Raw genomic sequence first — 21,383 nt, 5'->3', positions numbered from 1 at the left:
ACTTTTGAGAGATGAAAGAAAATACACTGCCTGTCCAAAAAAAGTTGCCACCTGGATTTAACTAAGCAAATAGGTAAGAGCCTTCCATTGGATAATTACTGCAGAGATGAACATATTTCAGCTGCAACAACTTATTTAACCCTAGCTGATGCAATGAGAAGCTTCTCATTTCTTAAACAACCATGTTGGAAGACATATCCTGTGGTCATGGAAAGGATGCTGATCTGTTTCAGAAGGGTGAAATTATTGACCTGCATCAAGCAAAGAAAACAACTAAGGAGATTTCTGAAACTACTAAAATCAGGTTAAGAACCATCCAACACATTATTAAAAACTGGAAGGATAGTGGTGAACACTCATCTTTGAGGAACAAATGAGATCAGTCATGTGGTCTGATGAGTCCAGATTTACCCTGGTCCAAAGTGATGGGGGCATCAGGGTAAGAAGAGAGGCAGATGAAGTGATGAACTCATCATGTCTAGTGCCTACCAGCCTGTGGGGGTTAGGGTTATGATCTGAGGTTGGTCAGGTTTAGCAATGATATGTTTCCAAAGAATGAGGTCAGCTGACTATCTGAATATACTGAATGACCAGGTCTTTCCATTAATGGAGTTTTTCTTCCCTGATGGTATGAGCATGTTCCAAGATGACGATGCCAGGATTCATGGGGCTCACATTGAGAATGAGTGGATCAGGGAGCATGAGACGTCATTTTCACACATAGATTGGCCTCCACAGAGTCCAGACCTCAGCCCCAATGACAGTTTTTGGGATGTGCTGGAGACGACTTTGTGCAGCGGTCCGACTCTCCCATCATCAATATAAGATCTTAGCAAAAAATGTATGCATCTCTGGACAGAAATAAATGCAGAAGCTTATAACGATGCCACAGTCGTGTGTCATTCTCAGAACTAAAGGAGGTCCAATGAAATATTAGAGTGTACAACTTTTTTTTGGACGGGCAGCATGTAATCATATAGTAAAATGGGAAATGCATACACAAGGTGTTGCTACTACACAGAACAGTACATGGGACTGTATAGTAATTAGTTGAAACATCACTTCTGAGTCTGTGCCATCTGACATTTTGAGGTTTTCTGAGAGCAATAAAAATACTCTTCCACTCCACTTCGACTGCCATCGCCTATAGGTAGCCAGAGGCTGTGAGAAATTGCTGAGTAGTTTAAATATGCACTTAGAGACAGTCTGGCCTGCCCAACAAAAGCCTAGGTAAAGAGGGAAATGGAGTGGAATTGCTTTTAGGGAGAAGCGCTGCTTTCATATTCAGTTGTATCAAAAAACATTTCAGTTCAGGATTCCCTGGTTGAGTTATTCACAAAAACATGTTGAAAGCACATAATAGAGAACTCAGAGTGTCCTGGTATGTTTTTTGACCAGCAAACATCAAACTGCAGGGTAAAAACATAGCTGGTTGGGCGTCTTTGAAAGTGGCCCAGGCAGCCCACTGAACTGTATTGGACTGTGAACTGATGAAACAGTCAGAACTCTGTTCATCTGCCATGTCCAAAGACTTCACACTGTTTCTGCAGCCCATTATTTAGATTCAAGCGACCAAGATGAAAGCCTCTCGAACTTGTGGTGCCTCAGAGGCGTTCCAAAGACTTCATAAAACTTAACAGAATTGGCAAAATATCAACCAAAACCCGTGTCCCTTTGCACCAGAAGCTTCCCCCTTCACCTCTGGCCTGTCCCTGGCTAAATGGGGACAAGGCGATAATGACCCAACTGGCAGCCACTCAGCTCTCCCACTGCAGCATCATCAGTGAAAATGAAATTGATTTGAAAATCCTACGTTAGCCCAGGCTGAAACAGAAGGGATTATTGTGCTGATTGTACTAATACTGTGTCCCTGCCCTCCTTCCTCCCTCACAAACTAAATCTAGCCACCATACTCCTCACTCTTAACCTCTGTTGGTGTCTCTTGGTGAATGCTCTTTGGCCATCACTCTTCCCCCTTTACGTTTTTTCTCCTTTATCTTCCTCTTATAGATACTTCCTCTCCCTCTGTGTCTGGCATGACTTCATGCTCTGTGAATGAAGTTAAGACAGCACAGCTGGACAATTCAGTGCTGGGAGAGAGAGAGAGAAGAAAGGAGAGGGAGATGAAGAGATCGAGGGACTGAGAAATGCCTAGGGAGACTCTAAACTGTAAAAAAAAAAAAGAAAGAAAAAGAAAAAGGAAAAAAGAACAAAAAAGCAGCACTCTGATCTGGTGAGCTTTAGACAGAAATGTAGAGGCCCCCTGGGGGCTGGACATCCCAAATTATGTTGCACTGTTGCCCTCTGCCCGGAAATCCAGAAATTGATCTGTTTTTCGTACATTTTCCTCCCTCCACTCGGAGCACAGCCTGGACTGTATTGCCAAAGTTTCACCTTACCCAAACTTTGTGATGTCTGTGAAAATAAATACCTGCATTGTATCTTAATCATAATTTAATGTCAGAGAAATGGTGATTACGGGAATGTTTTATTTGACTGTGGTGGAACTAATCACTGTACTACAGGCATGTATGAGGGTATTTTAACTTTTTACATTTTTCTTGATAGTGTTTGGGGTTTATCAGTACCGGTGCAGGTTTGGTCAGATGGAGAACTCAGGTTAAGACAGACTTAAAGCAGCAGCATGTTACTGGGGCACCAGCTGCCACCTTAAAACTTTACTTGTAACCCATCATTGGTCCCTCAGCCAGCCTATTTTTAGCCTTCCTTTCTCCTACCTCCCCTCCGCCCCGTCCGACATATTACTGATAACGGACAACTTGGAATATCCGTCAGTTAGAGCAAATGATCTTAAAACTATTTATTCTATAATAATTTTTTTCCTGATTAAAAAATGAAAGAATAATATTCTATCATAAGAACTATAGCACAGTTGAGGTCAGAAAGCCCATCATTGCCCCTATTAAAAGAAGCAATTAATTGTTTAACATGATACACGCCCATCCATTTCCTCTTTACACCCTCACACTGCAGAAATGCCTAATTACTTCCTGCATTTGTACTTCATGTGGATTTAAACTTTGCACTGCTTACTTGTCAAACATAATTCCTGGGGATAATTTGCTGAATATTTGCCTGTATTGTAAAATCAATCGAAGGAACCTTTTAGAGATGGTAACTACAATAGAGCCAGGGCTTAAAAGGTTCCACAGTACTATAATTTGTTAAGTTGAAATGGGCTAAAAGGTTCTCAGTAAGTTCTTTTTTCTTCGTAAGGGACAAATCAAATGCATTCACAAATACAGAATGAGTGTCAACACCTGTCTGCGATATTAGGTGCAAAGATTCAGGGCAATTCCAGATTAGGTGCAATTAATTTGTACCATGTCCAAGTATGATTGACCCCATTCTGACTCCTGGGGAACGTTCAAATTAATGTTCTGTGCTCGATTCGGGTTATGTCATCATCCGTGAAGCACCCAAACACAGAGTGACAACGTGCACGAAATCCAACCGATACAGTTCCTTTACAACAGAGTCGCTTTAGATGCACAGACAAGTAGGACACTCTCCTGTCTTCAAACCTCATCTGTCATCCAACTGCAAGTGTGGATATCTGCATGCACATTTCTGCAGTGGCAAGCAGTGCAGAGAAGCACTTGTTTATATCAGAAAAAGCAACAGAGGGATGAGAAATGTTGATGTCATATTCTAATCAGATTTACACTACCTGATTTTAGTACATGTATGCCTAAATTTGAAAACTAATTGGTACTGCAGCAGAGTAAACTTGATGTGAACCTGACTCTGCCTCCTCCAAATTCACACCAGCACGAATCATTATAATGTGGGTGCACAATGTTAACATTTATCAGACGTGCTGGACACTGGGCTCAAACTCAATACGTTGTCGAGTAACAAGTGCAGAGGCGCCCTCACAGTTGGAGACAGAGTGAGATAATTGGCTATCTGTGCAGATTCTCAGTCCCTCAGGTCGCAGTAATCCTAAGAGCCTCAGCAGAAAGCAACTGGACTTCCCTTTCTTGTTCTTGAAGAGGTTTCACCTCTCATCCAAGATTCACATGCCACAAGGTGTGGATGATTGTGAAACAGCCAGGTCGGGGAATAATTTCTGATGTTAACAGTGGTGACGCTTTGCAAAACCTTGTAGCTTTCAGGACTCTCTGGACAGATAACATAGACTGAGAGAGGAGTCAAGGAAGCCATCTATGTGAAACTGGAACAGCTGTCTCTACAAAGAGGAGGTCTACAACACCACTTATCAGGTACTTATAACACAGTCCTGAGATTTCTCCCTAAAAAATTCCACCACACCTTGAGTCATCCCTGATCTGGTAGTTTCACAACCATTTACACCTCAAAAGCATGTGAATCTTGGGTCATTAATGAGCCACTAGCCAAGTTATTTGGGGGTGATAATATACATGTAGGACTCCCCACCAGGCTTTTATAACTGTAGAAGATTCTTGGATGAGAAGTGAAATTTCAGTAGCCGACAACAGAAATCTGGCTGCTTTCTCCTGAAGTTGTCAAGAGATAATTTATTATGTTCTTTAAATGGCATGCCTATCAGTAGCAATACCATTGTATTCATCCAGCTAAATGCTATCATAGTTTTGGAAGATTAAAAAATATATTCAACACAGGACCTGCCTAAACGTGAAGGAATGCAAAAAACAACATGGTTTTGTTTTAGAGAGTGATACCTGAAAACTGAAACTCTGATTTCAGAGATTTTACATCATGAAAAAGATGTACTTTCATTTTTACTGCTCCAGGAGATGCAACAACGATACACCGCATTATTTTCCTACAGGTGATGTAGGACTAATGCCTCTTGGTGCTGTGGAAATAGATATATTGTATTGTACATCAGCTTTCCTCACAGTGAGTTATGGAGGAGATATCAACCAGCTTTGTCTGGAAATTCTTTGTTTCCATGTTGAAAAATACAGCTCTTTGGAGTGTGACTAATGAATATATAAGTCCTCAAAGATGCATAAGCCATTGGAGTTCAATAGTTGAAGTTTTAATAATGCAAATGAAAATAACTGTACTCACTATTCTCCAGCATTGTGGATTGTAACAGAGCTTGAATTAGACTAACATCATGTCTTATGTAGAGTCAGAGCCTGGAGCAGATTTCACATACATAATATTTGGCAGACTCCGACTCAAATTAAAGGCAGAGAGTTCTGGTGTAAGTTATGACGAAGGTCCTTAGGGGCCAAGCACAAGTGCAGAATCATCTTCCCTGAAAGTAACAAGCAAAGCAGAGTGTATTGTCAAAGCACAGATAATTGACCCAGAGGAGAGCAATCACAGAGACTGTGTCATCAATGCTTTAATAAGCAATTGTCAATTATCAGGGCTTTGCCTGACATTGCAACCTCCCCCTTAAGGCCACTGCACAGAGACGGAGTAAAGAAAAAAGCAATTAAAAAGTAAACTATTGTGACACAGAAATGGCTTCAAGAAATGTGAAGAAACTTTTCTTTTTCTTCTCTTCGGATTCATATTATGTCTAACCGAGGATGAGAAGAGTGCGATTTCACTTGTTGGCATCATCCTTGTAAAAAAACAGGCTAAGTCACCATGAAAAAGGGCTCTGAAATATGGGGTGTTTTTCAGTGACCTAAATCTTATAGGTCTGAAACACGACTGCTGGGACACAGGCCTAGATTTAATATGCAGGGACTTATGTTCATGCTTTCCAGGGGCAAATGTCACTTCAAGCAGATACAAATTTTCAAAAAAGCCGCCTTTAAAGCATGAAGACAGCTCTGGGACAAATGTAAGACCCAGATAGTCGGTAATCTTTGAACTCAACACAGAACCAGCAGATCATTAAAACAGCAGAAAACTTCGGATGCGGCGAGCTTACGCACTTACTTCTGAGAAAATAATGTTACACAAGATCAGCAAGGGATCCACTGCATTACGAAACCTTACCACTTATACAATTGTGGCTAGAAGTGTTTAATCCCACAATCTAGCGGACGTCAGCTGGCCTTTAAGTCACTTCTCGTCACAACGGATGGTGTGAAGATGTTTGTTTGAGCTGGCAAGCATAGCGACTGTCTTTAATAGAATAATCTCTTTCAGATTAACTCCTTGTTGGGGTTCAAAGGTTTAGAGGTGCTTAATCTTCACATGTGACGCTGACTTAAAGGAGAACAGGCTACTGAATTTCAGTCTGAGATAGGAGACAAGCCACTGAAAATCAATTCGGATTCACTGCTGCTCCCTACAGGCATCAACAGTTGGTGGAGATATCTGTCAATATTTAGCTTCTGTTCACTTTTGATGGAGACTGAGGAAGAATGAGATGCTGTGACCAAAGCATTGTGTCACAGCATGCTGGGGAGATGCTATGTGCTCCTGTCACAACAAAGCACTGGCAGATATTTATATGAATTTTTAAATTTAAATGTTTTATTAATAATTCAGCATGACATCATTTTGCAGTATGTCTGCCGTGGCCTCTAATGCATCTTTTAAATGCGGTAAAACATATGCATTGCATGACCGAAGCTGTGGATTAAATATTCTCATGATGGGAATTAATCTGCCATCATGAAGCTTAAACAAACACTTGTGACTCAGGGTTTCCCTTTGAGTCACAATGGTGCCACAAATCTGAAAGTTTCTGGAATGAGAAAGACTCTGCTTTGCCTGTTTATTCAGCATGACACACTTCTCGGTTCTTGATAAAAATACATTTCCTTTCTCATTCCAGCAGCGGGGCCTGCTGCTGTGTGTTCTGTTACAGCGGTTGTTGGGCCACACACTGCTTCTCCACTCCCCCACCTCTCCTCTTGTGCCATGAATGTCACGACTGCAGCCACAGGCTCCACTAAAGGAGCGCAGGCCTTATTGCACCCGCAGGTCACCCATATCTCCTCAGCCTTCACAAAACCCAGCTTACGGAAAGGGATACACTGCGTAGCTCGACAAATTACTAGCAGCCGGCCTCTCACTCCTGCTCAAACTTCTTGCATTTTAGCAATGGATGTTTTCTTTTTTTTCCCCTTCTTCTCCTTTCCTCTCACATCCAATTTGTCAGGTGGAAACTGGGTGTGAAAAATGGCTGCGTTTTTCAACAGAGCCACGGGGGTCTGAGCTGCAGTTTATCGCTGCCTGACTGACAAGAAATAAGACTGATCATCAATCCCAACATGAAACATTAGGAACATCAAATTAAAGATGACACTCACTGAGTGATCGCCGCAGATGATTATTCAAACATCGTTCATCAGGGATGATGGTAAAATAGTGGACTTGGGAGGCGAGTGATTTCTTGGAAAGGCGAATCTAATTGGGTTCCGGCTGAGTGTGAAGCCTGTCGTCACCTTTAAAAGAAGCAGACTGACTGGGTGACTAAATGGCTGAATATAGCTAATACACAATCAATTGGATTTGGAAAGTGAAACAAATAGCCGTGACCTCCGGTGAGTTCAACTCTAGTCAATTTCCTAATTTGATCAGCAGATACCTGAATGGATGGCACCTGTTTGCAAAAAAAGGAATCCATTAGAGGGATCTATTCTGTGCATGTGTGTGAGTGTGTGTAGGGGGGTGTTTGCAAACTCAGTGCACATGTGGAGAAACGTGACTGTGTAACTTTCTTTTCCTTTGGGTGTTTGGAGAGGCTGTGTTCAAAGTCTGTGCCATAATTGCATTTTATATTCTCACACTCATTAGGCGAGACTGGGTGATGCACTGTAAATACAGCATGAAATAGAGAACGAGTGAGGGAGAGAGAGAGGGAGGGAGGAAAATCAATGCCATTGAGTGTATTGTGTGCAGCTTATTATACCAGTGGATTTCCCAGCAGTATAGTACATCCCATTTTAGGGGTGGGTGGGTGGGTAGGTGGGTTTTGGGGAAAAGGCGCTGGGGGAGGCAAAGCTCCTTGTTTACAAAAAAATCTAAAAAAAAACAACCAATCTAAATCCCCTTACATCTACAGCCTGTCACAAACACATGGCGGGAATCACGTGGTCGCTGACATCTGCACAGTGGTATCACAATAGCACTGAGTTGACAGCTTGCATTGTCTAGGAGGTGATTAAGTGGGACTGTGGAAACAAAAACTGATTCCAGGTTAAAAAAAAAAAACAAAACACTGAGCAGGATTTGGAGAATAGAGCTTTGGATTCTTTAACCAGCGGTGCAAAAGCAAGGAATTTGAGTTAAATTACCATGTGAGGGTGCTCCACCTCCTTCACCAAACACCCCTCTGTGATTTGTAAGATCCAAGCAGAACTACACAGATCTGTTTTCAGTTCTGCTCGCATCTCATCTGTGTGTTAAAGACGCACACAAACAGCATCTCTGGACACCGTGACGCACTTCGCCTTATCGGGAGGTTCTTGAATTAAGTTCAGATGTGGAGCTTCGGTATCCAAAGCTCTGTGCGTCATGCGAAGGAAGGCATTTGAGCTCCTTCAACAACTCAAACGATTGAGCCTCTGCAGGGGTGTTGTTGACACAGTGTGGGGATTTTGGTCAGCGCTGGCTGGCGAGATAAAAGTTGCAAAGCAGATCAACTCACATCCAAACATTTCCTATTAAAACGCACTGAAAACAACAACAACAGACAAGCAGGATCTTTGTCAGCACATGAACGCAGCCCATACAATGATCACCTCTGCGTCCAGCTGCTTCGCTCGCTGCCAGAGGATGCTGCTGTGCATCCGGTGGGAGACGGGAGGAGAGGAAAGTTGGGAGAACGAGTCCTACCTTATGATCGCCGTGTCGCCCTGGCGGATCGTGATGTTGTCGGTGGCCCGCTGCATATCCACACTCCGGACGGGGAATCCTGTGGGGATAAGACACAGCAGTCTGAAAAAAGAAGCCTGCAATTGCCGCCAACACGATTTGCGTCCGACTTGCATCTTAGCGCGCGTTTCGGGAGCTATAGATCCAAGGGTGAAAAGGGGAGGAAGGAAAGAATAGTTGTCCAGACTTCTGGTAAAACGCGGGATGTGTTTAGGTCCAAAGCAGTCCGGGATGGATGGGTGATGAATGGTTCCTAAAATACTTTTGGCCGCAAAAAAGCGTGCGGGGTCCTCGCTCTGTAGTCCACTGATGCGTAATACTCTCTGCGTAAAGGGACGGCACAGCCAGCAGCTGCGATGGAGAGAAGCAGGCTTCTGCTCAGAGTCTGGGAAAATCACTCCCCCCTCCACCTCCTCTCTCTCTCTCTCTCTCCCTCTCTCAGATTATCCAGCCGTCTGACTGTGATGCTCCCCTTATTGGTTGTCAGGACAACAGCACCACCTGAGGTCCCTTTCAGTGAGACACAACCGAATGAGGACCGAGGAGCACAATAAAATAAGAAAAAGAAAACATTTTCAAAGAAAACAAAAACAATTCCTGTTCAGGGATATTCACATGAAGCATATTGATGCATGTTCTTGAATATCTGGACACAAGTTCTGGAACCACAGAGTGGCTCATGGGGAAACATAATAATGAAAAGCTCCAATGCAAACCATGTAATCTCTCCAAAACTTTGCTTTCTTACCCCCCTCAAGGTGAAACCATGCAGAGAGACACTTCCCCTGTTGGTATCACTGCACTACCATCGTCATTAGTCTTCAAACAAACGGTATACTCACAGGGATCCATTTATGTAGAGCAGAGGCTCCTATAGCGTTTTCATGCCAAGCAGATCTGCATTGGACCATGGACTCTCTAGTGAATACTTTCTGTATTAATTGTAATTTAATGTGGGAGATTATATAATTTCAGTGTGGAGTTTGGTAGGAAAGCAGTGAAACCTGTCATCACAAAAGAAGAAAAAAACCCACCTACTGCTTGCTTACTTATTTTCTATTTTTTATTAACTTTAGCTGTGAAAGCATATACAGAAATGAGGTGCTTTCTACACTGTAACCATCCTTAGGGCAGAACTTTTTCGGAGTCTGTTGTGGTTATTTTGACAGTTTCACACTCTTCCCTTTAAAAAAAAATTTGAATCAAGTGGAAATGAGAGGCGAAAAAATGAACAAGTTTAAGAACACAAACACTGCTGACCATGAACGGGGCGAAGCTCAGCTGTGTGTAGCTTAACTAGACATAATCACCTCTTGTCTAGACTATCAGACTGCTATGAGGCTGCAGCTTTGTAGGCGCTTACATCCACTTCCAACCGCAGCAAGGACGCAACTTTTGAAGGTGCGCGCCTCTCCATTATACAAATGCAGAATGAGCTTCTAATTTCACAACTTGCCAATCAAGCGCGGCCTTAATAGGCCATGATCTAATGCTCATTCGACGATGTGCTTAATGAACTGCGCTGCAACAATTTAGGCAGTGCATTTGGCATTTTATTTGATTCAGAAAATGCATTAATACTAATGTGAATCATTGTCATTCCAAGCACGATGCGCTCCCATTTTTATTGGTCTCTGGGGGTATTTGGATAATGCTTTATAATCTGTCTTTAATTCTTTAACTCTGCTACTCTGAACTCTGCACATGGGTAGAGGTACAGATCATGGCAAGGATAGCATATATGACGTTTTTCTGGGGCTCACACAACAGGAAGTAATCCTGCTCTGATCACCAGTGAATGAACCAGTGCAGTGGAGGTGTGGTTAAGCCTTATTTCTAGCATCAGCAGATTTTAAGCACCAGATCAGACACAAACCCCAGTTTTCCAACACCCCATCTGGCAGCAGTAGTTTTCTGTGAGAAGCAGCCTTCATAGCTGCTGGTCACAGAAAGGAACGGAGGTGCTAATGTTAGTGCATTAAGACGCACTGAAATGTTTCCAGCAAGGAATGCTTGTGGAGCTGCTCCCTACTTGGCCACTAATAATCAGCGCTCGTTACCATTTCCTTTAAGCTTCTGGAGGTTTCAGCTATCTTGGAGATTGCACAGTTTATGAAAGAGCATATGCATTAAGACCACTTAAAAAGGGACTACTGGGTTCTGAAGAGGAGAGAAGGGGCGCTCTGTTGCATACAAATGTATACAGGAATGACTCCCATGTGCCTTTTAGCTATATTTTTAGTTGGAAATTCTCAAAAGTCTGTCAGTGATCTGAGAGATAAGCGTGTCTGCGTAATAAGTGGAAATCGTCCCTGTGTGGCAGAGAAGTGGAGGAGGGGAGGCCAGCAACACAGCAGCTTTAACCAGTTCCTAACAAAAGGCCAGTGATCCCTCACTCTGAAGGACTCACACACACACACACACACACACACACACACACACACACACACACACACACACACACACACACACACACCCAGACACACACACAAGAAAACCGAGTGCTGGGAGACAGAAGGGTTATTATCATGCAGCTGGGATGCTCTTGGATGGGTGGTGCTGTGGTTTGAACAGCATAACTGGACATACATTCTGCCGCATATAAACCGCACGCAATATTTTGTAATTTCCTACAACAAAAGACATGCAGAACCATGTGGCCCATGGTTAGCCATGAGCATTAACAATTTTTCAATCCCTTTCATTTGCAGGCAGTTGACAGCTGAATAAATAGGAGATGCCACAGAAAGCACAGAGGCCCAAAGTCGAATCTTGATTGAATGTGTTTCACTGCCGAAATATGCAGCACATCTCTCTCTTTTCACCACATCCTTATTAGCACAGGAATGATGACAGGTGTGCTACGAATATGTCAACTACAAATACGAAAATAAAGATATCCAACTTTGTACCGGCTCCAAACTCTACAGCACAGTGCCCAGGAGAATTTTTCAGGACAATGGAAGTGATTATGCATGATACAGTGAGGGGGAAATACATAATAATTGCTGTTTTCTATGATAAGTACCACAGTCTGAGACAGATAAATGCTGAAACAACGGTACCATAAGGGGAATTAACTTCTTTGAGGGGGAGGCAGAACATGATCTATTATTCAACTCTGTAGTTCAGCTTAAAAAGGTGATAGAAAGGAACGCCCCGGGAAGTGATTCTTATAGAAATACACCAGAGACTAATGAAATGTAACTAGGAATCATGTTTCTGCTGCTTCCCATTTGGCAATGGGACAATCACACAGCATTGCATAAGAAGTGTAGCTGATGCTGGGGCTTCCTTAAAGGCTGAAATTAAACTTGCAAATGTTTCTGATGTTTGTTAGTCGGACATGACTTGACCTTTTGTAATTTTTTTGACACAAGGTCTGCATCACAGTAGCGATGGAGAGATTTTATTGCAACACATTATGAGGTGCCCTGACTTTAGTCCCATCTCATTAGTCATAATGACTCTGGCAGAGCGACACTGCACGGCCTCGCCGATCAAAGCAGAAGAACTCAGAACAGAAGGAACAGACGTATGATTCAGATGTAAAGACAGAAAATCCACTCCAAATGGAGACTTTATACGTACTCTTCCTGTAGTGTTAGCTCACCGTGCGTCTGAAATTTTTAAAATAGACATCAGCGAACCGACACCCCGGTCTGTGATTCAGAAACTAAGTGACGCCTTGAGTTTGTTCCTTTCTAAACAGCAGCTAAAAAGGAGCGTTTGCAGTTTGAATGCGTGAGTCAGCTATTACTATAATCAACATATGATTTCTTATTGAGCAGAAGAGTCCAAAATACTGCCTTCCTGGGGCACTTCCGTTGCTAATGAGGAGAACTAATGACCTTGAGATACAGATATTGCAGTTTCATACCGTGTTAAAATGCAGGCCATTACTGTATCAGAATAGAGTATAATAACTGTGTTCAAGAATTTACTGTACGGTCAACATCAAATAAATTAAAGACATCACATTCTGCATGTTTTAGATCCGTTGTTCTGTTGGGTTTACTTACAAAACATCAGTCGATAGCAATCAAGATCCACCAAAGTACTATTTTAGACTGGCAAGGTTTACTGCAGTCTTGCTTTTACCTTTGAAAGTCTTGTTCAGTAGAGCAAACATAACCATACATTAGTGTCAGTGATTGAACATTATTTTAGAGCACCATATCATGACCTGGATTTCATCACTGCCTACATTTCATCATTACTCATCTCTCTGTGTAACAGCTTTAACATCCAGACACTCTTGAAATGTTCCTCACAGGGAAGTTTATTAATGTCAAAGCTCACTTCGTAGACTGTATCTTCCATTAAAAGAAAAACATAAGGGGTTTTACAGACTAAAGGACAGGGTAACATTTCCACACGTATGTCAAAACATCAAGATGTTCACTGGAAACATATCTTTTCTTGCACCAAACATTTCTCCTGGCATTCTGAGTATTCAGAGGTCCCGGAAAAGGTTCAAAATCTACAGCTGTCCCTTATTTATTGTTGGTAAAATCAAGCCGTCGTGTTCCAGAGTGACCTCTTTTTGCAATCTCCCACTGCAGCAGAGCACATAAACATGGCCTGGGAAACTATTAAGAGGGGATTTTGTGCCAAAAAGACAGTAACTTTAGAAGATAACAATTGATATGAATAATTAAAACTGCCTAGGCTGTTAAAGTGGCAGTAGCCAAGTTTCCTACTTCAACTTATCATTTATGAAGTAAATGTTGATAGCACTAAGTAATGATTATGGAATAATTACCCCATCAGCAGTAAGACAGGTTCCTTGTAATCCTCATTTCCACTATGCAATTCTGTCTACCACCAAGTCCGAAATTTTCTGGGGAAAATTAAGTCTGGATTAAAGGGGAAAAGAAAACAGCCAGAGTAACTGTAAGGACAAAAAAATAACTTTCAACTCGGGAACTGAGGGATAAAAACTGACATTCTGTGGGCATTTATTCTAATAATCAATATTTAATTCTACTACATCAGAAAGCAACAACACTTTTTGCAACATCGACACCATCAGTTAAACCATTTGGAGACCCAGGGTTGGGGAGAGATTGCCATTTCAATATACTGGAGCTTAGTAGGAAGCAGAGTCCAATAAATGGGTTAAGTGTGACAGCAAGTTCGGGGATAAACAGAAAACAGGAACACTAGGCTCTGGGAACACAGCTGACAGAGGGAAAACACATGGACTAAATCCACTAGGGAGACAAAGGTAATAGGAACGTGTAAGAACAATCAGGATGGAACAGGCAAGAGCAGGAAAACACAGAGGTAGGGGATGAAGAAAATTGAAAATTAAACTTAAGAAGCATTGGTTGAATGACATGGAATTTGGACAACTTAATCAAAAGGAACCTATCTTTGAAAATGAATTAAGCTGTTGCTGCTCTTCTGTTATTCAGTGGCTCAGAGGGAGCTTTGTAAAGTTTGTCAAAAGAATTGTGATGGTGTGTTAGTGTCCTCTGGGCTATCTCAGCTTTACTTTGGATGGCCTGTGTTAGAAACTGGGCACTTGGGGTTTAAAGGAAATGAATGTTTATTAAGAGGAATGGTTAAAAAGATTTCTTCAAGTTGCCTTATGAAAAGTCCAGGATGTTTTTGGAACATGAGCGACACTTGGAATTAAAAGTCAGAACACTCTGCTGCTATGATTGTGGACCCAACTTTATTAAAGTGCTACCATGTTAGGGAGTAGCAAGATTGGCATTTTTGCACTGTCAGATAAATTAGTGTGGTACTTTTCACTGTGACTGGTCCATTGTCTGCACACTTACGTTACCAGCAGGCATTGCACATTCACAATGGCAAATTATCCCTCAGCTTGAGGACAGCTTGATGCATGACTGAAAGCAAGCATTTATGCTTGTCTGTCAAGTGTACAGACAAAATGTGGAACTGAGCATCCAATTACAATTAAATAGAATGTGGAGTCCCAATTTCCGATGTGGTAACACACTACTTGTGAGCAGCGATTCAGCATTACTCTCACTGTTGATTTCTTCTTTAAGTGCATCTTTGAATACAGTCACAAAACGTAGGTTGACACTTGCTATATGTATTAATAATAGCATTTCACACGGACTGTTAAACTGCTGTCAGATATCACAGCGAGTGCAAATGGCAGCCTGTTCACCTAACAGTGTCTGCAGATGGAAGTCACAGTAGGAGGAGACGAAGTGGAGGAGGAAAAAAATGTGAACACACACTTATTGTGCAAGAGTGCACACAAATAAAACTCTGCTGCACGTAGCTGTGGCTAAACTAGCACAATAGGCATTGAGGGTGTGTGAAAAAAAGTTTACCACTCTGGCTTTCCAGCAAGCACTCAAGGCTACGTCAAGGCCAAATGTTTCATTTTGGGTTGCAAACCCGACATTGTGCCAGTGGGAACATGCAGAATTTGATTTCAAAGAAAAGTGCCAGAGTAAAGGTCAACAGCAAACCTCACAGCAGCTCAGTGATTATTGTTCAAGCCAGCAGTGCAGCAGCATCTCTGCCTCACTTTGCTCTGCGATGGCTACTGGCTTATGTATGACGCTGCCACTCTGACAGGAATCACCATTCTCCCCATTGTTCTTCTCAGTTCTTGTAAGTGGATGACTAAAATAAACTTCTATGAGTGGACACATTAACACATATTACTGAACAATGAGCCACTGATTCACAAAACATTTTGAAAACAATGTTTTCCTTCCTTTTGCATTTTTTCCCCTTCATTTTTCTTCGTTTTTTTTGAACGGAAGAAGTGTTTATGTGTTTCTAAATGCTATAAGTCGTTTTAGAATAAACCTCCTTATAGGTGAATTGTGTTCCAAAATATATTCTCCGTCTTTGGGTCCGAAATCAATACTGGCTTATGAAACACAAACACCGCAACAGTTTCAACAAGAGGAGGATCTATAATAGGATTCTGATTCTCCATCCACCTCCAGTATGCACTATCTAACCTCTGCATGAAAACAAATGGCAGTCAGCTCGGTCGTGAGCTATAGAAGATCAATGAGCCGGAGTTTTCTTTCTTTCTTTTTTTTCACTTAAGCCAAATACGCTCTGTGTCAAACTAAAGTTGGTTGCATTAGTAAAACATGCCCACATATTCAGGCGTCCTCTAGGTTGTGTGTACGGGACAAAAACACGAAGACCTGAGATCAACGGACAAGTTTTCTTGTTTTCATTACATAAAAAAAAAAAGAGAGAGGAAATGCATGCGTAATTTGCCCTGGCACTCCTATCAAAACTTGAGTGTTGGCAGCAAAATGCATGATACGCTGGAAAAACGATACCCAGCAACATACTCAGCAGTATCCTGTATCACCGCCAACACGCACACACAGTAATGCAACATAACACACCTTGGCCCCAAGCCTCTTTCTCTCTATCCCTCTTTCTCTCTGTCAGCAGAAATACAAAATAAAGCAGAACATTTCAAGTTCTTTTTTTTTTTTTTTTTTTTTTACTGCTTTTGGTTAGATTAACATCTAACTAATGTGCTCTGCATTCTCAAAGACGCTTGTTTATACTGGAGGAACGCCTACCTGCAGAGGTTGCCAACACCTACTTGTTTAAGATAACACACAGAAAACACACTCCGGAAGACACATTAAGCATAAAAAGTACTCCAAAAAGCACCTTTTAGGCATCAAAAAATGTAACCTTGACAGAGTTTCAGTTGGCCTGTGAGTGGTTATGTCTAACTGAACAGCACCTCCGTTGTTGATTTCTTTGTGCAGACCTGTGAGATGGTTGTTGTGGGAATTGAAGAAGGCTGTCTGTTGAAAAGTGATTTTCTTGCCCTAGACATTAGTGCTCATGTCTCCAGATTGTAGGTCGACTGCTTTTCCTGTGTGAAGTAATCAGATCTAAACTGTTGCTTTTGAAGGTTGTAGTATTTGTGCATGCGTTGCTTGTATTGTCTCACAAACAGATGGGGTTTTTTTTTAGGTTTCTTTTGGGTTTTCCTTCTCGCCTCAAACTTTCCATCAATATATGCATTGCCAAAAGCTGTTATGGTCCCAAGTCACACTTGAGATATTCCATGCTGCCTCACAAACAACAAGGACCACAAACTTGGATCTGCAGAGGTAAAACCACAAACATTTCCCGAATAACCATGGGATTTTTTCTCCAATAGGAAAGGTGAGTTATTTTTTTTTATTATTTTGTAATATATAAGAAAGTGTGTTGAGGGCAAAAATTACCTATAAATGCACAAGGTTTCCCAACCAATACCATTATGCTGAGGTGGTGCATGAGGCTACTTGCATTGTTTCCAGGTCATTCACACTGAGCAATAGCTTCTGACTTTGAGCTGGTTCATTTCATTCCGAGCTGCAATGCAAAATGTAATGGTCAGCAAAACCCCCTGAATAGCATTCTGAGATGAGATTGCATTGCACAGAGACATGTGCTATGGACTTATAGGAAAAGAAAGTGAACCAAAGCACAATTGTATGATTACAGTTCCGTAAGAATGTTGTGTAATACAATTTCTTATTTACTGTTAGATGCATACTGCAAAAGATTAGAAGTAAAACAGCCTCATGGCTTTATGACGAAAGTATTTCATCTACGTTCTGGTGCTCTGATTGTTTCATTCTGCCTTTGCAACCACAACTTAAATAGAGAGCAATTACGTCTACAGTGGGTCAACTGGTGACGCAAATGCTCCAGTGTTTCGCGGTTAGGACAATCAAACATGCTGCGAGTCACTCCCATATCCACAAACTGCCAGAGACTGACCTCGGGTTTCAGCCCCGTTACGTTATCCATCTCCCTGACTGGAGACGGTCGTCCTCCGCCTCTACCCCGACACAAAACATCTCCTCAATGTTCTTGCAAAAGAATTGCTTTGAGTTGGCCCCTGAGGGTCATCCCTTCGCTCGCTATTCAGTTCTATTAGAGAGTTCAAGCACAGAGAGACCTTGCTGAGGAGGATTGGTTTAGCTGCAGATGTAACGTTCAAGGTGAAAACCTACAGGGTAACAAGACGAATTCCTCGCAAAAGTACTCGGCTAGATCGAAGAAGCTTGTCCTTGTGAACACAAAGCAGCTCCACGAGTCTGAGGAACAGCAAGTCGATGCAAATCATTATGTAGCTACCCCTCACTTAAGTTGTTGTTTCTCTGTATAACTCATCCACTAAATTACGGGATGCATTTCAAGAAGTGATAGATGACTAATTAGGGCTTTCAGAGTATATGTGTCGACTCTGAGGACTGTCTACATAAATTAAAAGCAACGGTGTGAAATTGCCTCATTCACGCACAGATTATTTTTTCAAATTGAATGTGGTGCTTTAAAAAGGGCCTCACACATTTTGACATCAGCTAGTCTGAGTTACCTGCTGGTAGTGGTACTGATGCTGTATATCATGTAGATCTTGGCTGCAGTCTGAATGAAAGCGGTATGTTGTGAATTTGCGACACGAGGCATCAAGGGGTTAATTTAAAGACTTTTTTTTTTTTTAACATGGGTCTCAGATTACCATGCAAACCACAATAGATAGACAGGAACCCGCTAGCACTTGTCCACGGTTTTGCTGTTCAGTATAGTTCCTACAGGGCCCTCACTGGTTCTGATTTGACAAGGTTCAATTTTTTTTCAGTTGTTCTTTTACAGATAAACAGTCAAATAAACAGGCTCCCTTGGACTGAAAATCTTGCTGCATTGCTTCCCAATGCCTGGCTCTTTTCTCAGACCTGTCTGAATCATGAAACAATGTTATACTTGGCCAGTGTAATTCTACATGGTGATAAACACGTTTATATTCCATCTTCGGGTGTTTGCTTTTTGGCAGTATGTTGCACAACTAGTCTTCTTAAGCAAGCAATGAAATACATGATGTGTATTTCAGATATTCGCAGGCAGCATGGTAAACTGCAAACACTTCATGGGAACTCCAAGTAAACTAATTTGTAGTGCGAATCTCAGTAAATTCTACTTTCCTCTTACAGGAACCCCCTGCTGAGACTAATGTGTGTATCGATCTCACAGTAGCCTGAGGCAAATCTTTGAAAATGCCACTGATGTGACTCTTATAGCTCAGCGGTTCCTTTAAAGGTACAGGAAAGTAGGAGGAACATCCAACAAGTAGGTCAAATACCTGCCAGACACAACATCTGATTGTTGTCTTTATTTAGCACAGAAGCTGTCACCTGCAATGATGTCTGCAGCCCCATACAGTATGTGAAAAAATAATTTATTCCCCATTAATAATACCTGTGTGCCAAAATAAACATCTGTTGTGAGGAAATACAAACACAGTCCTTTTTCACAGCCTCCTAATATTTCACACCTCGTAGAAGCAAACATGTTCTTGCAGCACTGCTATTGTACACCACGCTGTTACAGCACAGCAGCACCATTAGAAGCTAAAAGGCTTGCTAAATTGCATGTGATTGGTAGCCGGACATGCTGGCGGTTGGCTCTGGGGAGGATTTAACCCATGAGGGAGTAGGCAAAAATACAGAAAACCCATTCACAAGGAGTTCCCCTATAAGCTTTACCAAAACCACCAATGTAAAACAAAGTAAGCAGAGGCGCAAAACACAGGAATGTAAAGTGTTCTTTTACCAAGCGGCATGCCTCCACATCTTATCTCTCCACCCCCACATCCATTTGACTCCATCCTTTTCCCCTCGCTGCCTCTCTGCATCTCACTTCCGAAGATGAATAATGTAGACCCCCACATTGTTTTGTATGAACAGAGCGATTCCCTGGGTGAGGTTCTCTCTGTGGACTGGAGAGCCACAGGCCTGTCTCCAGGCCCTCCCATCTAATCTGTATTCTCCCTCTGTTCTCTTAATTAGGAGGCCGTGGACAAGATGGCACCGTAATTGCAGTCAGTTGTTGCAGATTTCTCATTTTACTCCTCCCCTGTGACGAATCTTTATCTTCTCCCTCCCTGTATTCCTCCTTTCATATGTCTTTTATCTTTCCATATCTGACAACTTTGTCCTTATCTTTTACGTGCACGTCATCTCCATCATCACCATAAACACATGTCTTTATGCACACAGTTTATACCCGGAAACAGAGGCGATGGAGCGAGGCTAAAGGGCAGAGTAAATAATTAAGGGAGAAAGAAATGCCACAAGCTGCAAAAGTCAATAACAACCCGAGATAAAAACCTGGAATGAGTCATTGCTTGTTAGGTGTTGAAGGGAAACTGCAGAAGCTTCATTTCTTCAGATAATAGCCTTATATCACATCTAATAATACAGACTAAACTAGAATCTCCCTCTAAACCTGCCTTGGCATAAATTAATCTCCCACTCTCTTTGTCTCTCTCTGGTGAATAACAGGGTAAATGTGTACAGCAAAGAAATGACAAGCCTGGGGCATTTGCATACAGCACCCAAGGGATCTTCATCACTTTCATACATCAGCTATAACACCGTTCTATAATCCCAGAAGCTTAAACAGGACTCTCTCGCATGTTTACATTTACGCCTCAGGCAGCATTAGGGTAATGTTCTCACTGGAACCAACATAGGTCTTCCACCATCCTAGCACCCCTATAACCCCGAGGTCATGTTCCCACAGACTACAGTGCTGCATTAAAAACAGCCTCCTCATTCATTTTGATGAGACGTCTGCAATGGCACAGCGGAGGTCCTGACACTGCAGGCAAAACCGGCAAAAAGGAATTGGAAAAAAAACTGTGGTGACGGACACTAAAACGCTGCTTCGTGGTATTCTAAACTGCTGTGCAGTGGGTATGACAGTTTTTAATCAAATTTCAAATCTGCATAAGATGCAAATGTGAATTACATAATTTAAAAGAATGCCATTCAAGCTTTAAAAAAAACGTGAAAGAAAAAAAAACTGCATGGCACCTATGCATGTTTCTTGTATTAATTCGAGGAAAATGTCTTCTCCTCACATTGATATGATGTTTTAATCTTTTCGATGGAAGCTTCATTGGCCTTGTAAGTCATGTGATTCATGTAAGTCATAATTTATTGAGTAAGCCTATTTAATTTATTATGTCACATTTGTTGAATTTCTTGCAGTTCTGTTCAGTTTTTTCTTTTTTTTCTGCATAACTCTCCCCCTGGATGACAGCTGAAGTTGTCTATGTTGGCACTATACTGAATTACGCACAATATGTTTCATAAGAATGACACTTTTTTGCAAGCTATGGAGTTCTGCAGCACTGGGCATGCAAATAAAAAAAAGGTGCTAAAGCTACAACAAGCTGTAACCTTAGCCTGTAGGTAAGACATTCAAACCCTTTTGCAACATAATCCATAGGCTTCCTGCACAGCTGTATGTAACTATAATCCAAAAAAGAGCATAAAGGTGGAATGTGAGTGGAACTTAAGCAGACTGTGAAAACAACATCTTTATCTATCTATCTATCTATCTATCTATTTATCTATCTATCTATCTATCTATCTATCTATCTATCTATCTATCTATCTATCTATCTATCTATCTATCTATCTATCTATCTATCTATCTATTTATCTATCTATCTATCTATCTATCTATCTATCTATCTATCTATCTATCTATCTATCTATTTATCTATCTATCTATCTATCTATCTATCTATCTATCTATCTATCTATCTATCTATCTATCTATCTATCTAT

At 41.6% G+C, this 21,383-nt stretch overlaps 1 protein-coding gene across 2 annotated transcripts in view; it reads right to left on the bottom strand.

Annotated features, from left to right (window-relative positions):
• Positions 1-21,383, bottom strand: part of lsamp (limbic system associated membrane protein) — a 533,378-nt gene that overhangs the window by 218,907 nt on the left and 293,088 nt on the right. Inside the window, exon 2 of one of the 2 annotated variants that reach the window (XM_023266027.3) lies at positions 8,728-8,806. In XM_023266027.3, coding sequence (XP_023121795.1) covers positions 8,728-8,806 — 79 coding nt within the window. Of the gene's footprint in view, positions 1-8,727; positions 9,146-21,383 lie in introns of those variants that run through there. The other variant, XM_023266026.3, reaches the window with a different exon arrangement.

This window comes from Amphiprion ocellaris, chromosome 7 (assembly GCF_022539595.1).
Source record: "Amphiprion ocellaris isolate individual 3 ecotype Okinawa chromosome 7, ASM2253959v1, whole genome shotgun sequence".
Taxonomy (NCBI): Eukaryota; Metazoa; Chordata; class Actinopteri; family Pomacentridae; genus Amphiprion; species Amphiprion ocellaris.
Note: the sequence above shows the minus strand (reverse complement) of the source record. Positions and strands in the feature narration are given on the sequence as shown.